Source organism: Rhincodon typus, chromosome 32 (assembly GCF_021869965.1).
Source record: "Rhincodon typus isolate 14 chromosome 32, sRhiTyp1.1, whole genome shotgun sequence".
Lineage (NCBI taxonomy): Eukaryota > Metazoa > Chordata > Chondrichthyes > Orectolobiformes > Rhincodontidae > Rhincodon > Rhincodon typus.
In genome coordinates this window covers 10,699,657-10,723,036 of record NC_063363.1, presented here as the reverse complement: position 1 = coordinate 10,723,036, position 23,380 = coordinate 10,699,657, and the positions used below count along the sequence as shown (strand labels likewise).

Sequence of the window (23,380 nt, the reverse complement as noted above, 5' to 3'; positions counted from 1 at the left end):
CCCTCCCCCATTTCTGATGAAGGGTCTAGGCCCGAAACGTCAGCCTTCCTGCTCCTATGATGCTGCTTGGCCTGCTGTGTTCATCCAGCTCTACACCTTGTTATCTCAGATTCTCCAGCATCTGCAGTTCCTACTGTCCCAGAAAACATTCTGTTCTCTTTATCAGAAAACTAGCTGCTGACTCATTGCCTCGTCTCAAATGCTCACATCCACCTCCTCCTTCGATTGTCTGTCTGTGTGTCCCTGGTACTTGAAGCTAAAGGTTTATATTAATAAAGCAATGCTGGCAAACCTCCCTGGTGGCACAGTCGATCAATGTATTGTCCAATTTAGTATTTGGGTAAAAAACACAGGAGTTGATCCCACACTCTGTGCTGAGTCGATTCCCACAGATGCTCATGATAACTCAGATGAGGAATTGCAACTTGGCTAAGACTTAGCCAATAAGAGTCAGAGAGGTGTTACTCATTCCCTGGCCAGTTGGTGATTATTAGACACTAATACTTTTTTTTTTAAAATTAGTCAGTTTATTTACAGAACACACCATTACACATATGCCTGCTTCCCACTTAGCAACCTCATATCTCAGTAGTCTCTCTTTACTAGCACTGCAATCACTAAACTATACAATGCCCTTCACTTGTTTGGGTGGCAGAAATCTGCACATGGAGTCTTTTAATGTTGGGAACCCATTGCACTGCAGCTACCATCGACCAGGAAATTCTCCTGCACTTAAAGCCTGCCAGAGGCTCATTGGAGGGATATGGAGGTTAATTATCGAACTGTTTAGCCTTGCCACAAATGCACTTTTCTTCATCATGAAGGTCCTGGAGTGGGATCTGAACCTGGAGCTTCTGGCTGACAGGTCGGGACACCATTCACTGTGCCACGTGGGCTTTTTGTGGACCGAACCCAACTATGACAGAGTTAGCGATATAGGTTAATGACCTTTCTTTCAGCAAAAGATGAAGTAGTTCCACCCACCTGACAACCCATCCTTTCCTCAAAGAGAGGGAGGTACACGTGAAATTCTGACTCAAGTCTCAAGAAAAGCACAATACGACCTAATACCCAAAATCACAATACATTACCATGGGCGAAAAATACTTTTTTTTTTAAACACACCATTAACGAAGGAGGTAAACAAAGGAGGTAATACCAGGGCAGCATGAAGGAAGAAGAGATTCTATTATTTACCATCCTCCTACCTCTCAGTGGGAAAGTTGGGTATTCAATACAGCGCATGCTAAAACGACTTCCACCATGACAAGTATCAAACAAGTCTTTAAATTTCCAATCCATGCCAATATCCTCAACTTAAGTGAAAACATTCACTAGCAAATATTTTTAAAAATGTGAAACTTCACCTGGAATTAACTCAATTGTAAGACCCAGTTTCTACAAATGTTTGAAGTCCATTTCCATTCAATCCCATGAAAAGATCTCAGTATAATCCTCACACAGATGCATCTGAACACTACCAACTAGGCCACAGTGCACTCAATGGCTTGGTGACTCATACTATTGCCTGGCAAAGATCTGATGTTTTTCAACGGCATTTTATAGACAGACTCACTTGCCAATGTGATGTTATTGTAGGCTTCTGAGGGAGCAAGGTATTTGTGTGGTTATGGATAGGGTCTTTGCTTGAAGAGTGACTTACAGCTAATATAAGCAGATAGAATTTCTCCTCCTCCCCCTTCATTTTTCAAATAATTTGGTGCCACAAGACAGCAGCGCCACAAGCGATGTTTTTATTCTTGTGAATGTTTGGATTCCTCAGTCGTTCTGCATCAATGCAGGAGGATACACTTGTTTGTCTCTTACAAAAAAATTCACACAATCTTTCCCATTGGATGAATAGGTCATTCAGCCTCTCAGCTCGTTCTGCTGTTCAATGAGATCTTGGCTGATATCCCATTTCCAAAGACTCATCTGCCCCATCTCATAAAACACCAAAAAAAAATTCTACCAACTTCAGACTTCAAATTAACAATTGATCCTGTATTAAGTTAAGATACATTAGAGATTAGCAGCTGAAAGCCTATTCCTAAAGTGGACACGTTTGGAAATCAGCAGAGGTCAGGATTGCTTTTGCTGCGATATATTTCAAATAATAATCAGTTTTTAAGTTCACATTTATTCACGGTTCTACTGGAGAAGATACATTAGGGCTACAGACTCTATAGCTCTGGGGGCCACTCACCAAAGAAGAAGAACCTTCAATAGGGGAGATGGTGGTGTAATGGTAAGGTCATTGGTCTAGTAATCCAAAGGCTGGGGCTATTGCCCTGGGGACCCAGATTTAAATCCCACCTTGGTAGCTGCTGGGATTTTAATTCAGTCAATAAATCCGGAATTGAAAACTACCCTTAGAAAAAGTGAGCACAACAACTGCCATCAATTATTGTAAAAACCCATGTGATTCACTGATGTCCTTTAGGGAAGAGAATTTTCCATCCTCATCCAGTCTGACCTTGCTGAAGACCCACATCAATGTGGCGGACCCTCAAATGCTCTCTGAAATGGGACCAGCAAGAAACTCCATTGAAGAGCAATTAGGGATGGATAACAAATGCTAGCCTGGCCAGCGACACCCCTGAAAAATTAAATGAAAATAGCCGAAAGGAGGGGGAAATTAGAAAAGAAAATAACAGAACAACATTCTCAGCTTGACTTAATACCTTAAGGATGGTTTGAAGGGTAAATCTTGCAGGAAAAGTGAAAATGCCAACAGATGAACAATGCTGGGAGAAAATAGGAGGTTTAATTAGCCAGACAATCTAACAATTGACTGGGGCAGTATAGTACCTTTCTTGCTTCCTTTCTTTAGGCTTGGCTCGATGTTAGGTAGTCCGACATCCATGGGCTCATTAATGATGAAGATCAGACAAATGAATGCCGACACAACAGCAATGGAACCAGAAAGCGAGAGGGTTACACGCCAACTGTAGCTAAGGGCCATCGTTGTGGCGATGAGAGGGCCAAGGCTGCCTGCCAAATTCATGCTGGTCGACAAAACAGCCCACCATGTTCCAAACTGTGATGGCTCAAACCACTATGAAGAAGCACAAGTAATCAAGCAAAAATAGAGAAGAATGTCTGCATTATACACACAGGGCTTGAACTGAATTCAAGGTGCTTTCCCTACCCCGCTACTCTTTGGTCTGATTTGAGGTTTCAATTAATTTCCTTCATCTTCCCACTACGTTTACTGCCAGTTCATGCCAACAATTAACAAGCGGCAGCAACGTGGTTAGCACTGCTGCCTCACAGCACCAGGGACCCAAGTTTGAATCCAACCTCAGGCGACTGTCTGTGTGGAGTCTGCACATTCTCCCCGTGTCTGCGTGGGTTTCCTCCGGGTGCTCTGGTTTCATCCCACAGTCCAAAGATGTGCAGGCTGGTTGGACTGACCATGCTAAATTGCCTGTAGTGTTCAGGGATGTGTAGATTAGGTGGGTTATAGGGGGATGGGTCTGGGTGGGATGCTCAGAGTTGGTATGGACTTGTTGGGCAAGAGGGGCTGTAGGGATTCTATGGATTCAGACTGGTCTAACAGACTCAATGGGAACTCTACAGCACCTTGAGTAACTAATTCAAGATGAACAAGGCCAATTACAACAATAATAGATTTCTTTCAAATGGATAATGATGAAGGCAAACCTGAGGGAGCAGAGGGTTAAACTGCTGATACAGTTTAACAATTTTTATAATGTACCTCATTGGTGACACCCTTAACCATCTCCAGTGTCTTGTGGTGTGTTAATACGTTAAAGATGTTACAGAAAAAGAAGTTACCATTATTGTCAAAGTCTTCCACACAAGATACTGTTAAGGACAACGTATAACTTTTAAGTGTCATTTGTAGTTTGCTCTTAGATAAGGGAAACATGGATAATGTTGGGATAAAAGGAATAAAGTGATTTTAATTTCTTTTCTGGGTTTTGTGATGAAGTCTTTCTAAGCTTTTTAATCAGTGTATTTTTTTTTCAACTTCTTGTTTGATAAATGTTTTGTTGATTGAGTTTAAAGGTCTCTGGCAGCCTCTTGTGAATGGATTCATTGGCTGACTTTCATGGTTAAAAAAAATTAAAATCGAAAATGTCAGGTTTCACGTTGGGATCTGCTTTATCCAGTTTTAGGGTCCCAGCTGATGTTAACAAAAGTAAAAACTCAACAGGGTGCAGGGGAGAAAAATGTTTCTTGAGGTATGTTGCCTAAAGCCACACCCAATATTCCAAAGCTGCTTTGACTGGTGGATCTACCCCTAGGATTTGAACCACATCCTTTAGGGAAGGAAATCCTTACCTGGTGTCCTACACATGACTCCAGACTCACAGACAATGTGCTGACGCCCGGCTGTCCTCAGAAATATCCCAGTGAACCACTCAGTCATGTCAAACTTCTAGCAAGTCTCAAAAGGAATGAAAGAAAATGGACCAGCTTTGGTGGTGGCCTGGGATTCTTTCATCGGCAGTTTTTGTTGGCATCTGGGTCTCCTTGTGATGCCTTCAGTGACAGTCTATGACTCCATGTAGCCTTTCTTCGGCATCCTTGTGGGGGTTGGGGGGCAGGCCTGGGATTCCAATGGTGGAGGAGGGGGGCATGGTCCTCAAGCCCAGAGCCGTGAAATGGATTAATTTCTTTCTTTTTTTTTTACATTTCTTTATTATACTACGGTGGAAGGACTGTTATTCTGAACGTCTTTATTTCTTTCTAATTTATTACTGTGATTTAGTATTTTTGAAGGTCTGTAACGCTGGACTTTTTATTTCTTTATTTTTCCATGTTTTTCTGAAGAATTTGTACTCAAGAATCTGTACCTAGATACCTTTGCACCCCAGATGACACCGTATTGGCAACTTGTAACCATTTCACCGTACCCGTTTGAGTGTGTGACAATAAAGCTAATTCAATTCAATCAGCACACTGGAACAACAACCACGACCCCCTGCCTCTCTCTTTCATGAACACAATGTGAAGGAAACATTGAGGGTGGCAAAGGTGTGCAATGTACTCTGGGATTTCAATGTCCCCCGCCAAGAATATCTCAGCAGCAGCACTGCTGATCGAACTGGTACGGTCCTAAAAGATACAGCCGCTAGACTGGGTATGAGACAGTTGGTGAAGGAACCAGTAGTCAGGGAAAACATAGTTGACCTCACACAGAGCAATCTACCTGCTGGAGTTGAATCAGTTCATGACAGTGTTGATAGGAGCGACCACCACGCAGTCCTTGAGATCAAGTCCCTCTTCACATTAAAGATAGTACTGCAGCATGTTGCAGTACTATCTCGGTGCTAAATGAACAGATCTAGCAACCCAAGTGCGGGCATCCATGAGGCACTGATGGCCATTAACAGCACTCAAACAGTACTCCAACCATGTACGTCATGGCCCAACTTTACTACCAATCCAGGGAATCAACCCTGGTTCAGTGGAGAGTGCAGGAGGGCATGCTAGAAGCAGCACCAGGCATACCTGAAAATGAGGTGTCAGCCTGGTGTGGCTACAAAACAGGACTACTTGGATGCCAAACAGCATAAGCAGACAGAGCTAAGCAAATCCAACACCAATGAATCAGATCTAAACTCGGCAGTCATGAGTGGTGGTGGACAGTTAAACAATTCACTGGGGGAGGCTCCACAAATATCCCTATTCTCAATAATGGGGGAGACCAGCACATCAGCACAAAAAGATAAGGCTGAAGCATTTGCAACAATCTTCAGCCGGAAATGGCAAATGGATAACTCATCTCAACTTCCTCCAGTGGTCCCCAGTCTCACACATGCCAGTCTTCAGCCAATTTGATTCATGCCACATAATAGCAAGAAATGGCTAGAGGCACTGGATACTGCAAAGGCATAGATTCATAGAAATCTTTCGCACAGAAAAAGGGCCTCTCTGCCCATCGGATGTGTGCTAATCAAAAATGACCACCTAACTATTTAATCCCCTCTAATTCTAATGGGCCCTGACGCCAGTCTGGCAATATTTACTTGTGCCCAAGAACTTGCCATACCATTGGCCAAGCTGTTTCAGTACTGCCACAACACTGGCATTTACCTGACAATATGGAAAATTGCCTATGTACCCATACACAAAAATCAGGATAAATCCAACCTAGCCAATTACAACGCCATCAGTCTACCCTCAGTCAAAGTGAGGCCATCAAACAGCATTTGGTGCTGACTGCTCAATGTTCAGCCACATTCACTACTCTTCAAATACTAAAGCAGTCCATGTGCAAATGCAGCTAGGCTTGGCTAACATCCAGACTTGTCAACGCAAGTGTTAAGTAAGATTTGCACCATTCAGATGCCAGACAATGATCCTCTCCAACAAGAGATAATGTAACCATTGCCACGTGACATACAATAACAATATCAATGCTGAATCCCCCACTATCAAGATCCTGAGGTTACCACTGACCAGAAACTGAACTGGCTTAGCCATATAAATACAAAGGCTATTGGGGCAGCATGGTGGCTCAGTGGTGAGCACTTCTGCCTCACAGCGCCAGGGACCAAGGTTCAACTCCACCCTCGGGTGACTGTCTGTGTGGAGTTTGCACATTCTCCCTGGGTCTGTGTGGATTTTCTCTGGGTGCTCTGGTTTCCTCCCACAATCTAAAGATGTGAAGGTTAGGTGGATTGGCCATGCTAAGTTGTCCATCGTGTCCAGCAAAGTGCAGGCTAGGTAGATTAGCCCTAGGGAATGCAGGATTACAGGGATTGGATAGAGGTTGGATCTGGGTGAGATGCCCTTCAGAGGAACAGTGTGGTCATGATGGGCTGAATGGCCTGCTTCCACACTGTAGGGATTCTATGCTTCTAAGAGCAGGTTGGAGGCTAGGAATCCTGCAGCAACTGACTTACCTCCCAAAGTCTGTTCAACATCTAAAAGGCACAAGTTGGGAGTGTGATAGAATACTCCCCACTTGCCTGGATGAGTGCAGCTCTAACAACACACAAGAAGCTTTACACCATCCAGGACAAAGCAGCCCGCACTACATCCACAAACATCCACTCCCTCCACCACTGACACTCATGGTGTCTATCAAGTATAAATGCCATTAATCCAAGCGTGAGATTCTGATATAAAATGCAGCAATTCAGGAAATAGATCCATAAATCAGACACATAACAAAATCCACATGCAGAATGACAGGTGATGCCCAAACCCTGGGCTTGGACTTTGAGTTTGGTTTTAGGCTTGTGTCACTGGGATAGGGGCAAATGCCATCAATTAATCAAACTGGCAAACATCCAGGAGAGACAGCTTGAGAGAGAGGCGATATCCAGCTCATTAGTAAAATAATATTCCCTCAATGGCAACAGAATGTGCAACCCACAGCCTCTCTAAAAATACTAGCACCAAATGCTGTGATCCGAACTCTAGCCTGAACTTTAGAGTCAGCTACAGAATGCGCTAGCAGTGACAAAGTCAAATATGGATGCTCAGCTTTAGTTATAGACAACATTGGAACTGTGTCTTGTTGCTGTTCCATAGAATGAAGGAGGGGGAATAATCTAATCCACATACTTGATTTTGTGAAAAGGAAGCAGGTGAGTTAACATTCAGAAAGAAAATAGAACATGCCTTCTGGGTTGCAATTTTCAAGTTCTTCCATTGAAGGAATTTGTACGAGGTGCACAACATTTCCTCTCGGATGGATACTTCAATGCTGGGATCATTGCAATGCTGATTGATTAGGTATAATAAAGTATGGAGCTGGAGGAACACAGCAGGCCAAGCAGCATCAAAAGAAAAAGGTAAATAAAAATTTTTCTGAAGAAGGGTCCTGACCCGAAACATCAGCTTTCCTGCTCCTCTGATGCTGCCTGGCCTGCTGTGTTCCTCCAACTCCACACTGTGTTATCTCTGACTCCAGCATTGGTGGTTCTTGCTATCTCAGTGATTAGGTAAGCAACATTGGATGAAGCAGCAGAGAACAAACGGGTTCTTGCTCATGTTACTGGGACTCCAAAATGAATGCGAAAACGTCGAAGGTTTGGTTTTCTTTATAAAGGGAATGTGGAAGGTGGTCAGATGGCCTTGATCTCCAGCTTGAATCAGATGCCCCAACTTGGTACAGAGTGGCATGGACTCTGAAACCTTGCTGCACTGTAAGCCACACTGTGATTGTGCAAGACCATCACGGATGTTAATTTAGTTTTCTCATCTGTAGCCTCTGAAACATTTAAAACAAAACCCACTCCAACTAACTTAGCAGTGGTGTGAGGACAGGAGCACACCAGACTTGGATTATACCAGTGAGTCATTTTATGGAAAGCGATCAGGTTGTGAGACGAGAAGAAGAGACACATTCACGAGTGCTTGTAAATTCATTAACAAATTTTTCTTTTTGACTTATTCGTGGGAGTTGGGTGTTGCTGGCCGGACCAACATTTATTGCCTGCAGAAGATGGTGGTAAGCTGCCTTCTTGAACCCAAGAAGCCATTTGCTATACTTGCCTTTATTGGACGGTGCATTGAGTATAAGAGTTGGGAGGTCGTGTTGCAGTTGTATAGGACATTGGTTAGGCTGCTTTTGGAATACTGTGTGCAATTCTGGTCACCCTGCTATAGGAAGGATGTTGTGAAACTTGAAAGGGTTCAGAAAAGATTTATAAGGATCTTGCCAGGGTTGGAGGGTTTAAGCCAAAGGGAGAGGCTGAATAGGCTGGGGCTATTTTCTCTGGAGTGTTGAAGGCTGAGGGGTGACCTTATAATGGTTTATAAAATCATGAGGGGCATGGATAGGGTAAATAGCCAAGGTCTTTTCTCCGGGGTGGGCGAGTCCAAAACTCAAGGGCACAGGTTTAAGGTGACAGGGGAAAAAGATTTAAAAAGGGACCTATGGGACAACATTTCACGTAGAGGGTGGTGCGTGTATGGAACGAGATGCCACAGGAAGTGGTGGAGGCTGGTACAATTACAACATTTAAACGGCATCTGGATGGGTACATGAATAGAAAGGGTTTGGAGGGATATGGGCCAAATACTGGCAAATGGGACTAGATTAATTTAGGATATCTGGTGGAGATGGGCGAGTTGGACTGAAGGGTCTGTTTCCATCTCTCTGACTCTGCCATTCATGTGCTGTAGGTACATCTTCAATGCTGGTGGGGAGCAAAGTCCAGGATTTTGACCCAGCCTCAGGTGAATTATTGAAAGCCAGGCTTGGAACAGGTCAATTTTGAGCAAATAGCCACACAGACAAGCAGAATATCAGGTTATCACAGAATTCCAGGGATCTGGAGACATAATACAACTCCGAGGATGAACCTCAAGTAGAGAGAATGCTCTCTGTGGCTTGTGATTGTGCCACAGGCTGCAATTCACCCCAACCCAACCCAACAATTATCTTCTAATATGTTCTATGGTCCTTTGGGTAATATGTGAGGTCTCTTATTGAATTAGATTCTACAAACCATCATCCCTTTAACACAACCAGTCAGCTGGAATCAGTCAATATAGACCCTGGGAATTTCAACTTCCTATCATCTCCCAAAGATATATGAATGGTTAATAAATAATGGTAGTGGGGCATTGCTCCTTCACAAGGCCTACTATAGTTCAAATCAGTTCTGATTCTTTTATTTTTCTTCCTATTTCCAACGCTCCTTGAAAACACTTCTATAATCAAGGGAGGGACTCCTCCCTGTTGCTAAATTGTTGCTAAGTATACGTTACACAGTTGCTACAATGTTATAAGCAGCTTCATCATCATTCTGTTTGGAAGCATTTCTGGCAGCAGGCCATTCGGGCCAGCTAGGACAGCATTCAGAGGGGGTGGGATGGGGAATCAAAACACAACCCACCACCGGTAGTTAGAGAGAAGGGGCATCTTCAAACAACCAAGTGAACATCTGCATTGGCTTCACTATCAGTGGGATAGCAGACTTTCCCGTCAGAAAAGGCTCACAAATCCTCATCACAGGTCTTTATGTCAGTTGTTGCCTTCGGTCATGCTCTTAGCCCAAGAGGCCACCGTTTAAGGGCACCAATCCTCCACAAAGGAGTCGCATGGCATTCTTCGACTACTCATTCACTGCCATCTGCCAACTGACTGGATTCAGATGCCCATTAGTAAGTGTGGAAGAGTTGTCAAATGTGATATGACCTCCACTCGTTCTCAGTTGGAAATGGAGTTGTGAAAGAGAAACGGAGAGGTTACAGAGAAGCCTTTTTGTGTGGGACTTTCTTCAGATGGTAAAAAAAGTCAGGAATTAACTGCCTGGTATTTCCCTGGCACAGACCTGGATCCTAGCAATCTATCATGGCATGGAATCACATCAAAAAACTGTGCAATTGGTTAGGTCGTTATAACTGTCTCAGAAGAAGATCAGGCAATGCTTTCAGGGTGTCAAAACTCTACTCCTGTTTTGAACACAGGATGGATACAATAGACCTTGCTGAGCATCTTTCTGCCTTTTAGAATTCCTGTTTTTGGTTGACTCTGTGACTTTGATTGCTACATTTACAATGAGCCATATTGATCAGAGGTTCACAGTCTTTGATGTCCAGTCTGCACTCAGCTGGACTGAGACAGGAGGCCTGGCAGGACTGCTCCAATAGCCAAGTTTGCCTTTGTGTGGACAATAAATGATGCTGTGGTCAAACTTGCCCTGGCCAAATATATTGTCAGTTTTGTTCTGAAGCAAGGTACTGGAAGATGCTCAGCAAATGTGGAATCACATACTGGCCCGAGTTGACATCCGCGAATAATTGCAAACATTTTTCACCCGAGCAAAACAAATTCGAGATAACCGTGACATTTCGTTGGTGATTTCATACCTTACGCAGTATTTTACCACAAGGAGGCCATCCAAAGCCTTGTGCCAAACCATTAAAGAACCAGAGCACAGCAAAAGCAGTGACTGTGGAACTCCATGAGAAGAACACGTTTATCAGCCCGACCAGGAACAGTCCAGAGCAGAAAAGCAAGCGAGCACTGATCTGATCAGATAGAACACCACTGATGAATTTACTGATAGCGTAGGCTAGTGACTGGCTACTGGTTATCAGACCTGCAAGCAATAAACAAACCCAGATTAGATCACTATCTTCACTGCACACTGATTAATGCATAATTCCCATTACTCACTGTTTAATTGCTAACCTCAGTGCTGTTCTCCATGTTCTATTTGAAAACTTTGACCTGGCGCCATCATCCCTTTAACACAACCGGCTGGCTGGAATCAGTCAATATAGACCCTGGGAATTTCAACTTCCCATCATCTCCCAGAGATATATGAATGGTTAATAAATAATGGTAGTGGGGCATTGCTCCTTCACAAGGCCTACTATAGTTCAAATCAGTTCTGATTCTTTTATTTTTCTTCCTATTTCCAACGCTCCTTGAAAACACTTCTATAATCAAGGGAGGGACTCCTCCCTGTTGCTATAATTTAAAACCTTTTCACTATGTTGTAACTACCTCTGTAAGTAATGCTTATGCTTTCCTTTAATCCTCTTTGGATAAGAACACTTTTTGTTTTACTCTGTAAGATTTGTACCTAGGTACTTATACTTAAGATGGCACCATTAAAAGGCAGCAATTGTAACAACTTTTTCATTGTACTCCTTTACTTTGGTATTGTTGTACAAGTGACAATAAAGGATATTCTATTCTATTCTATTCAATAAACTCATCTTCCAGTTCCTCGTTCAGTTTCAGTAGGATGCTGGGTTTAGATATGACTTGTAAAAATTGCAATCTTAAAGTTATCTTTCTTTCTATTTGTCAGCCCTTTGATTATCACTGAGCCAAACAAAATGCAGTCAATATTCTCATTCACTGTGTAACCAGAGTGGCAACATTTGATCTCTCTCCAACTTCCTCTCCTCACTCCCCACTTGGGATTCATCACATTGTGACGATTCATATCGCCATAGAGCTCTACAACATAGAAAAAGGCCCTTCAGCCCATTAAGTCTGTGCTGGTCAAAAACAACCATCGAACTAGTCTAATTCCACTTTCTAGCAGTTGGGAGCACACTTTCTCAGAAACAAACTTTCAAAAGCCTTGATTGCTCTTTTTGGCCACAAACAAATATGATGTGATAGTTACTGCATGAACCCTGGGTAAAATCAATATTGCATCTACCGATTCTCATACCAGACTTAACATCTGGCTTGAAAATACGATCTTATCCAATTACTAATCACTCCACGCTCATGCTTGACTTTCACTTCAATACTGTATTCATTACATCAATTTATGGATAGATTTTCCTCTCATTTTTTCATGTACTCTTTCTTGAAGTACCTCCTCCAAATTATGACGGCTACTTTAAGAACAAAGGGTTCCCCCATTCAAGGTGGAGACATGGAATTTTAATTCCTCCTCAAAAGGGTCATTGATCTTTCGAATTCTCCTCCCCAGAGAACTGTGGACACGGGGCCATTGAATATTTTTAAGGGCAAGTTGGATAGATTCTTAACTAACAAAGAAATCACGAAAGTGGAAGCTACAATCAGATCAGCCATGACCTTATCAAATGGCAGAGCAGGCTCAAGGGGTTGGATGGCCTACTCTTCCTAATTTGCAAGTTCATACATATATTCATTAATATATCTTTACTCATGGCCATGCTCATGACCACAACGGTTTCTTCCTCCCCCAGCAGGACAAATAAAAACAGTCTAACTTTCCTCTTCTTCCCCAGATTAATGACCCCAGGGGCAGAGCTGGAGTCTCCATGCACTCTTAAACTCATTCCTTAGGGAATAGAAATCCAACCCAGCTCTTGGTAAAAAAGCACATCACCGTGGGAGGGAGATGGAAATTTGAAATAGAAACAGAAAATTGTGAAAATGCTCAGCAGCTTTGGCAGAGTCTGAGGGGAGACAGAAACAGAGTTAATGATTCAGGTTGTTGAACTTTTATCCAAACCAGCCCATGAATGCTAACAGCAGCTTTCTGACAGGCACATGTCTCCTACAGTTCATTACTAATTCACCAGTAAAAAGTGATATACTTACCCAAATCATCTTTCTCCAAGGTCACTTCTTCCATAACAGAGGGCATCACAAACGAGAAGGTTTTTCTATTGAAGTAATACAGCGTGTATCCCACAAACATGGCTGTGAAGATGCTGAGCCTGTAGTAGCCGTAAGAAGCCATTTTTGAACAGCCTTTGGCAATCGTTGAGCAAATCTAAAGCACACAACACAACTGGTGGCAGTAGGTTTTACACAGCACTGTCCTCTTCCCCAGAGATCAGATCAAGCACACACAAGGCAAATAACAGCCCATTTAATGTCCCACGATGCTTTTACGCAAAGTATATTTACATTAAGTAATGAGGTAGGACAATTGTAACTTTGAGAGTTAACGAGGGCAAAGAGAAAAAAAAACAAACTTCACTGTTCAATTCCACATTATGTTTCTCTTGTCTAGTTTGAGAGTTGATTGGACTTTTTTTTCAAAACAACCTTTGTTTGTTGCTGGCAAAACATTAACTCTGGGAGTCCAAGAGATTGAAGGAGTCATTACCCTGAAAGAGGAACATGGAAAAAATGAAATAAATGAAAGCACGGAGAGACTTTTCAGGTTGTGAAAAATAATAAGAATTGTTAATAATTACACAGCATCAAGAAAGATAGCTACTGTAGGTCAAAGATGGAAGTGCATGGAGCCAGTTGTTCAAAGGAGGAAACTATGATGGCTCAGCCACAAGATTTTAGCTTATTTTTAACACTCTTTAGTCTCACTGACACTTTATCTAGTTTCCTAATTAATTTTTACAGAGAATCAGCAGAACAACACACTGAAATGAAATCATAATCAGAGCTGTATCAATGTGATCTACTTTTCTAATTACAAAATAATTACATGTTTTACTTAAAATGTTCAGCACCACTTGCATAATGGTCTTGGATGGAATAGCTACAAACTAAGTCCCTGCTCTGAGGTGGTGACAATTGCCAATCACACTGTAAGGCACATTTCTTTCAATTTCTGTATGAGATTAATTGTTTACAGTTTGCACCTAATCAAAATCATTAAAGACGCAGTATTTTACTTCACATTTATACATTAAAAACGCACAATGTTCTCCTTTGGTAGCTCCCTCCCTAAAACTGTAACTCATTGTACAGCTTCAGGCTAATGGCACCTCTGTGACTTTGCTGAAGTGAGAAACAGTGGGGAAGAAAGTTTGAAACTTAGTTAACTGCGGGAGGCAGCGCTGCCAGTCCAATCCAAACCTCAACCAGAAGCACACCATCCAGACTGGGCTTTTTGATAGTCATCAAGAGTGAAGCCCTCACTCATTTTCTCCTCAACCAAGGTTTCAATTGCAGTTTGAATCAGAACTGAGCCTGATTCTGTTCACTTTTTGCCCACATATTTTCTATTTGCTGTCATTACAGAGATCAGGAGCAGGAACACTTGCTCCAAATACAGTTGTACATTCCATAATCAGTGCACTTGATGGGCCAATAGGCTTCCTCCCTTTAACAATCACAGCAGTGTCCACACTTCAACAGTACTTCATTAGCTGCTTCATGCTTTTGGAACAGTCTGAATGAAACAAAGGCGCCATATAAATGCAAGTCTCATTTTGTGTTTTGACTTTTACTCATCTATAAAAACTTTTCAAGATAGTTCCAAATTACTTAAACACTCCTTCCTTTGAGAGCTGCAAAGTTTTATAAACCAATGTTTCCAGTGCATTTGAGTTTTAGCTTTGACCTTGTGTTGCAGACAAACAGCATAACAACTGGATTGTCTACATGTTATGGTTCGGAGCATAGCCCCCAGCTGTCACACAGGTTCTGCTGCAATGTTATTTCAGGGTAACCTCGACCAGTGAGCTTGGTACAGAATTATTTATGTAGAAACTGCCCCGAGAACATGACTCACTATCCTTAGCAGCCGTTTTGATTTAATTTTTCCCCTTTCCCCTGAAGAAAGGGGTCTCACCCTTCAGTGATCATTTTAATCCTTACATTAAGTAACACTCCAGAGCCTCTTACTATCTATACAGTGATGGCTTCCTCTGTACTTAAAGAAACTTCTAATCCTTTGATCCTGGGCTGTCCTGATTCTAAGGCAGAATAATTACGTCTATTAGCATAAAAGATAAAGGTAAAGTCGCTATAGTCTCAAAGGACCACGGGGCTGCTCTGTCACTAGAGAGAGGGAGAGAGAAAAACAACTGGTGGTGGTTTAACCTGAGGGCACTAAGATTACACAGGATACAGGGAGAGGAACAACTAGCAGTTCTACTCAAACTTCCTTTCTTCCCACATCTAAAAATACCAATATAACCATCTATTGCCCTCCCCCGTATATACTTGTCCAGCTGCCTCTTAATTGTGTCTACACTGTTGATTTCAAGCACATAATGTGCTCCACTATTTTAGCAGCAATGGAGTTGGGAGCTGGGATCAAGAGAACGTGCTAGACTAAAGAAACTATTATTTTTCAGGCCATAAACTCCTACTGGAAAGAACACCATCAAACCTGGATCCCTGCAAAAAGGAGTCCTGAGGAAGGCAGCTTCGTCGCTATCTGCTGCTTCAGGGACCCCCCTTCCTCTCCCCTTCTGTAGAGGCGATGGCCTAGTGGTACTATTGCTGGACTGTTAATCCAGAGACCCAGATAACATTCTGGGGACCTGGGTTCAAATCTCGCCATGGCAGATGGTGGAATTTGAATTCAATAGATATTTTCATAGAATCCCTCCAGTGTGGAAACAGGCCATTTGGCCCAACAAGTCCACACCGCTCCTCAGAAGAGCATCCCACACAGACCCATTTCCCTACATTTCCCATGTCTAACCCACCTAACCTAAACATTTCTGGAATTAAGAGTCTAATGATGACCGTGAATCCATTGTCAATTGTTGGAAAAACCCATCTGATTCACTAACGTCCTTTAGGGAAGGAAACTGCCATCCTTACCCAGTCTGGCCTACACGTGACTCCAGACCCACAGCAATGTGGTTGACTCTTAACTGCCCTCTGGGCAATTGGGGATGGGCAATAAATGCTGCTTAGCCAGCGATGCCCTCATCCTGTGAATGAACAAAGGAAATAAAAAAGGCAGCATGTTCAATGTATCAATCAGGAAGCACGTTCTTGGCGCTGGACGACAAATTGCATACCTATGGACAGCGTTGCATCAACTGTGATGGTCCAGCAATGCTCTCAATTTAGGGATGACCATTTAAGCAAATATAGTAGAATTTTGGAAGTGCCTTCAGGATGGAAATTCCCAAACAGGACCAAAAACACAAGATGTACCAAAAAGAATTGCGTAAAACACAACCATGCTATTTAAGAATAAAAACAATAAATTTATAAATTCCCCACCCATTGCTGCTGCTCTTGGCGAAGATCCATTGCCTCTAGTCCAAATTAGACACGTTTAGACATATAAACATCGGAACAAGAGTAAGTCGTTCAGGCCATCAAATGTGCTCTGCCATTCAATAAGGTCATAGCTGATCTGATTGTAACCTCAAAACCCACATTCCCGCCTATTGCTGACAATCTTTCACCTGCTTCCTCAACAAGAATGTCCAGAGAGAAGTTAAAATAAAACAGACTCAACATATCATAAAATGTTTGGGTACAGTCATCATTTCCTACATTACAACAATGAACGTACTTCAGAAATATGTCATTGACTGTGATGTACATTGGAAAATCAAGCAGTGGTGCCATGCACCAAATTGCAGGACTTGCTATTTTATACACTGACACCTTGCTTTGCTACATGGGGTTACTGTGAAGCACCTACTCGAGTGACATCAAACCAGAATCAGTTACATATAGTAAAAGGTTGTATGATTAGGGAGTTAGAGTGAAAGTTGTACACCACCTTGCACTGATAGCTTAATAAGAAATACTGTAAAGTTGGACACTTTATTTCTTTATTTTTTGCCTTAAATTCAATGTTTTGGTTTATTTTTCTGTGTTTTAGGACGGCAGAGAGTGGTGACACTATACCACACTTTTCAGCGTATTTTGTAACAAGATACACGTGGCAATAAATAAATCAAATCCATCTAATGCAATATAAACCAGTTCCCAGTTCTAGCAGAGATTTCTCTGTGGAATTCCACAGACTGTTAATTGAACAACATACAGAGTTGCTGCACAAGAATTAATTTGAAAAGGATGGAAAGTCTACCTCTGCCATCAGGGTGATAGATATGGGTTAATTATCTAGGTCATACTAATGATTTAAAAAGGCTTGGTGACAAAGTGTAAGATTTAATCCATCTCCTCTTCAACAGCTTGTAACAGCCCAAAGTTACATTAACCATGACCATAACTTTCAAAATGCTTTTTGAAAGAGCAAGATTGCATTTACAGTCATAAATTCGTACAGCACGGAAACAGACACTTTGGTCCAACCATTCCGTGCTGGATATAATCCCAAACTAAACTAATGCCACTTGCCTGCTCCTGGCCCATATCCCTCCAAAACTTTCCTATTCACGCACTTGTCCAAAAGTCTTTTAAACATTGTAATTATACTCACATTTTCTCAGGAAATTCATTCCACACACGAACCACCCTCTGTGTAAAAAATTTGTCCCTCATGTCGTTTTTAGATCTCTCTCCAATGATACAGTACTGGGTTAAATCACTAACCACAAACACGAAAATTGAGATGGTACCATAGTCAAAAATGGAAGGAAAGATCAGACACCAACAACATTATGGCACCACATTGTCCAAGCAGAAGAATCAATACATCTTCCTGCTCAGCATGATCACCAAATGTGTAAAACTAACTTCTACTTTTACACTTTGTGGCCTATTAAATAATTATTTTCTTCAGCTGAAACACAACTACTCAAACTGTAAACTGTACAGCATTGTAACGTATCTCGAGCTTCACAACCTCATGGCTCTGAAAACAATTATTGTTATTAAATAAACACAGTGAGGCTGAACAAACAGTAAAAAGCTGAGTGAACATTTAAAGCACTTCATTGGTATTATTGGTATTATTGGCTATTGAGGGAGAAGTGGTTGGCATGGAAACTGGAAACCTTCCAGCTCTTTGAATATGCCAGTCCATCTCACGATCAGGGCAAGAATTGGTTTGGGGGTGGGGGGCAATTGCTGGAAATAAAGGTACATGGGGGAAAAGGGTCATCTGAATGATGCACTTCCAGCAATGTAGCACCACAGAGGTTCAGCTTAACTTAAACCTGATGTTAAAGTAAGAAGTCTCTGACTCAGAGGCAAGGGAGCTGTCAAAGGGATGTCAAAAGATAGCAAAATGGCATCAGATAAATTGCAGCGTTCATTGACCCCATTTACACGAGCTTCCGCATCTACCAACAATGTTTATTCTGCAAGAGTTCTCTGGGCCATAAGACCTTGATGTCAGTGAGCCTTTTAAAAAAAAAAGGCTCTGCAATAACCAATTTTAAATAGCTTGCAATTTATATGCCAACACTCACTTAAATGGTTTGCTTTTCATCTCAATCACTTTGTGGTAGAAACATCCACATTCTCATCGCTCCTTACGTGAAACAAAACTTCTGAATTCCTTATTGCATTTGTTGGTGACGATCTTACACTTCTGACCGTGGTCATGCATTAATATATAACATCCCTCTGCTACTAAGAATACTTATGATGATCCTGGCGTTAAGTGTATCATTGCAAGTTTTTGCCTGTGAAGTTAGATTAATTCATTTGACATTTCACAGTGCATTTCATACAACGGAAGTCAATCTCTGAGCAAAGTTAACTGCATTAATAACCTTTTCCTTGCATGCTCAAATACTCAGCAGCTATCTCACCAGGTCAGAACAATGTCCACAAAATATGTCTTTTTTTAAAAAAAAAGGATCAAAGGCCAAAGGAACGATTAGTTCAGTTTTGTCACTGCATTCCGGGGAAAACTGCATCAAGTACGTTACGATACTTCCTATGCTGCAAACTGGGGCCTCGTGTTCACTTCTCTGCCGTTTCCCTGGGGTGTTTTAAGAGGATTCTCACCCACTCATTCTTACCTGCATGAACTTTGGAAGGGACAAGCCCTCTCCGTTTCTGTCTGAACCCCAGGACAGCGGAGACTCCTCCCGCTTCCTTCCAGATCAGCTGTCCCGCCCGCTCCAATCAATTGGCCGCCCTGTCCGGGACTCTCCGTTTCATTGGTCAATATAGCCGTCAATCGTTTTACAGGTTCCATGGGAAGTCGGCCATTGATTGGACGAGAGGTGTATCAATCCTATGGAGGTTGGAGCGGACTGGCCTGAGCTCGTGTTCATTTCGTGTCAATCAAACCCAGGGACGGTGCAGCAAAGGAGAGAGCTCAGTTGGGTTCTTGTAATAAAAGATTCATCTGAAACTTTGCAGGATTCATATTAAATCGTGCATTATGCAGAATGCAACCGTTTCTACCCGCGGATAAATGTATAAAAATATCCAGCCGCTCTGTTTGTTATTGGCGGAAATGAACATTCGACTGCAGGTCATTCCAGTTTGTTTTCGCCAGGCAGGGTCGGAACTGACGTTCACAGTCAGCAGCACTCATCTCTGGATGTTATAAAAAGGGAAAGGGAGAGACTTCCGCATTGGGATACAATGGAGTGGTTGGGTTAGCCTTGAGGGAGGTAGAAGTACAGGTTGCGTGTGTGTGTGTGTGTGTGTGTGTGTGTGTGTGTGTGTTCCCAGGCATAGTCCAGCTGGTTCTGTCCCTTACCCTGCTGCAGGTGCGTCCGCTTCCAGCCAGCGCCGCTGACACTCGGCAACCGAGCTGAAGTTGCCATTCATCGACCTCAATGCAGAATTCAAGAGGACAGGTAAGTGGCGCGCACAGCTTACCTGCTTGGGACTCTACCCTCACATTGGTTTTGTTTTGGTGTTTTTTTTTGGGAAAATAAAGTTCACATTTGGTACATCAACTGGCAAGTTTCCAAGTAGCATGATTTCCTCTTTGCAGCCTGATGATCCGGATGGTAAGTGAGGTTTGGACTTGTTTCATGTCAATGCAGGCACACGGTTGCTGACATTTACGAAGCTGCAATTGTAAAGTCTTGTGACTTTGTAGTGAGTCCTATAATTGGGGGTGGGGGGTCAGTGCGAGAGATAACACCATGGATGCCTTCATTGGAAAAGAAAAAAAGATTCAGTGGTTGTGATCGCTGTCATTCGTGACTCCTGTACTTTCTTTTGTCCATTTTCCTATGAAGTAGATAAAAGTAAGAGACACCCCACCCCCGCCTGGTTCTTCACTGAGCAATATGATGTTTTGAGGGTGCACTTGCTTATTCAGCTATACAGTTTTCTCAGATAGTTTGAAATTGTAGTTGTGGAGATGTTGTTTCCTCTTGTGGGAGAGTCTAGGACCAGCTGGCATAATCTCAGAGTAAGGGTCACGCAGTTTGGGCAGAGATAAGGGAGAATTTCTCCTCTGAGGGGGGTAAATCTGGAAATTTTTTTACTGCAGAAGGCTGTGGAGGCTAAATCCTTAAGTATATCCAGGATTTGAGAGAATTGTAATCAGTAAAAGGATCAGAATGGGGGAGAAGTCAGGAAAGTAAGGTTGAGGATTATCAGTTTAGCCAATATTTTGATGAACAGTGGAGCAGACTCGATGGGCTGAATGGCTTTATAGATTTGCATGCAGCTGCTCTGACTGTCTTTTTCTTAAAAAATTAATTTAGTGCTGCTTTCTTTTCTCTCATGGGACCAAGAAAGCACTTGGTCTCCAGCACCAGTTGTTTATTTTGTATTTCATCAAGGCTGTTTTGTTAGAAAGTGAGATGAAGCTGTCTGAATTTGAACAAATCTGTTCTCTGTGAAAGCGCTTTCTGGTTTCTCTTTGACCTGTGTTTCTTTTTAAAGTCATACACACAACTTTTTTATTAAACTAAAATAATTAATGTGCTTTATCCTGCATCCCATGTAGCCCTGTCCTAATAAAAACAATAAAGAACACAAGTAGGCAAAAACGTATCTGTACTCCTTCAGTTCTGGTCTCTTCAGCATTCCAGATTTTAATTGCTTCATCAATGGCAGGCATTGCCTTCAGTGCCTTGTCCCAAAGCTCTGGAATCACCTCCATTAAACTCTCTGCCCCTTTACATCTGTCTTCATACTTTAACCTTTTCCTTGAAACCCACCTCATTGATCAAACTTTTGGCTATCTGCATTAATATTATCTTGGGGGACTTGGTGTCATTTCATTGGGATTTCGGGATGCTCCAGTAAAGTACCTGGTGATCTTTTATGCTATGAAAGATGCTATATAAACTTGTTGCAAAAACAATTTGAAACAGTTTCGCAGATCTTGTGAAAAATGTTTGAATTTTGTGTTTGCTATTTTTGTCATACCCATCTCTCTTTCTTACCCACTTTCTTTTTGGTTTCTTCTCTATATGTAGTATGTAACTTGTTTATGCTGCAAAGTAACAAATACATTATCTCTTTAGAATTCCTCTCCAACCTGTACACCTGTTTTGCAGTGTGTACTTCTGAAAGTTACAGCAGAAAAAAATGCAGTGTGGTTTTGTAGTTTCATGACAAATATTGTTTCCTTCTGCGGCTATTTCTTTCTCAATGAGCTTGTTGTTTGTTCCACACTGTCTTATTAATTTTTACGAACTTTACAAGCCAGTAATCTCTTGATTGTCATCTTCCATCCTTACAATTTCAGTCTCTGGATTGTATCCTGTATCTCTTTTGCTCACAACGTCACCATTACTTATGTTCTAAGTCTGCCTCTATTTTTTTAATGTACGTTTTGGCAGCCACCCCTTCTCTCTGTAATGGAGCAGTTTCTAGACTAAAATGAGCAGCGGAATGTTACAGCTTTAAATTTGCATGTTCCATCACTGCTCTTTTTCCTTTCTCTTATTGAATCAAGTTCCATTCCGGAGGCTTACCTGCTAAATCCAGGCTGACATTTCTGAAGAAGAGTCCCGACCCGAAACGTCAACTTTCCTGTTCCTCTGATGCTGCCTGGCCTGCTGTGTTCCTCCAGCTCCACACTGTGTTATCTCTGACTCCAGCATCAGCAGTTCTTACTATCTGACTATTCAATGGAGTTTGGACTTGGGTGCTATGTTATCAGAAGTGATGCCCTTTTTGGTGAAGCATCAAATTATTGCTCCATCCATTGTCTTAGATACATGTATCCGTACAATGGGGCATTATTTGCAAGAAAACCAGAGGATTCTCCCAGAGTCCAGATCCATATTTATTCCAGAATCAGCATCTCTAAAACAGATTACCTCGCCATTTATCTCAATGCAGTGTGTAAATTGGCAACTATTTCGTGACACAACAGAATTAATTTAATATTTTTAAGGCCCTCTGTGAAAGATTCCTTGGAGATGGAATTCCTCTCTTGTGCTTTCTTTAGATTCTTGTAGACCTCACAAACATTCTCCCTTCATCTCCCAAAACTGTTGATACTTGGGTTGCTCCCTGTTACTTTCTTGCTCAAGTCAGCGCTACAAGTGCATGATCCCCGATGGGGAGTGTCCTATACGATATTTAATCATCAAAGCAGCACCATGCACTTAATTCTACCCTCACCAAAAACTTAAACATGTGCGATTGCAATGAGGGTCTCTAGAAACTGACAGCAATCCTCTACCCAATGCGATGTGGCTAATTGCATTTGATGTAAGATGAATGACCTCTGTTACATGGGGGGTAGCTCTGGTGAAAGTGTGACACTTCTCTGGGCAGAGAAGGCCGAAAGGTGATTTTGATCAAGAAGGATCTGGATAGAGTAGATCGAGAGAAACTGTACCCATTCGCAGAAGGATTGAGATCTAGAGGGCACTGACATGAGGCCAGTGGCAAAAGGATGTTAAGTGATGTGAGGGATAACTTTCTCTTGTTGTTCTGATCTGCAATACACTTACGGGTGTGACAATGACAGATTCAATTATTTATCTTAAGTATACCTGAGGAGGGAAATTTTGCAGGGCCATGGGGAAAGGGAGGAGAGTGGGACTGGCTGAGTTGCTCTTAGAGAATCAGTTGGATGTGACCTGCCAAAAGGCTTCCATCCACGCTGTACCCATTCTGATTCCATGTAATGCTGCCTTCGTCCAATCAGGCATAGTGGGGACGATTGAACCCTCTGCTCTCTGAATCTGTCTGGTTTAGCTTTCTGAATAATTCCTTGTAGTTTCTTTATTTAAAAAAAAAAAAATTGTTCAATTGTCCGGGCAATATATGGGGCAGTCAAAAGTCAACCACATTGAGTCTGGAGTCACAGCCCAGGTAAATATGGCGGATTTCTTTCCCTTTAGGGACGGTAGTGAATCAGATGGATTTTTATGATGATCAATAATGGCCATTATTCGGATGGATTTCTATTCGATAAAATCTGGATTTCACCACATGCCAAGATGTGATTTGAGCCCG

General features: G+C 42.1%; 2 protein-coding genes across 2 annotated transcripts in view; one reads left to right on the top strand and one right to left on the bottom strand.

The window, feature by feature from the left end:
• slc37a4a (solute carrier family 37 member 4a) overlaps nucleotides 1-19,099 on the bottom strand; it is a 31,057-nt gene extending 11,958 nt beyond the window's left edge. Inside the window, exons 1-4 of the mRNA XM_048615366.1 lie at nucleotides 19,006-19,099; nucleotides 12,998-13,172; nucleotides 10,807-11,039; nucleotides 2,776-3,058 (exon numbers count right to left, since the gene is read on the bottom strand). Of these exons, the coding sequence (XP_048471323.1) occupies nucleotides 2,776-3,058; nucleotides 10,807-11,039; nucleotides 12,998-13,172; nucleotides 19,006-19,011 (697 nt within the window). The 5' untranslated portion in view covers nucleotides 19,012-19,099. The remainder of the gene's footprint in view (nucleotides 1-2,775; nucleotides 3,059-10,806; nucleotides 11,040-12,997; nucleotides 13,173-19,005) is intronic.
• Nucleotides 19,100-19,278: 179 nt separating this feature from the next.
• The window catches only part of LOC109938883 (proprotein convertase subtilisin/kexin type 7-like), a 48,817-nt gene continuing 44,715 nt past the window's right edge, over nucleotides 19,279-23,380 (top strand). The window contains exon 1 of the mRNA XM_048615364.1: nucleotides 19,279-19,797. The gene's annotated coding sequence lies outside the window, so the exon portion shown is untranslated. The remainder of the gene's footprint in view (nucleotides 19,798-23,380) is intronic.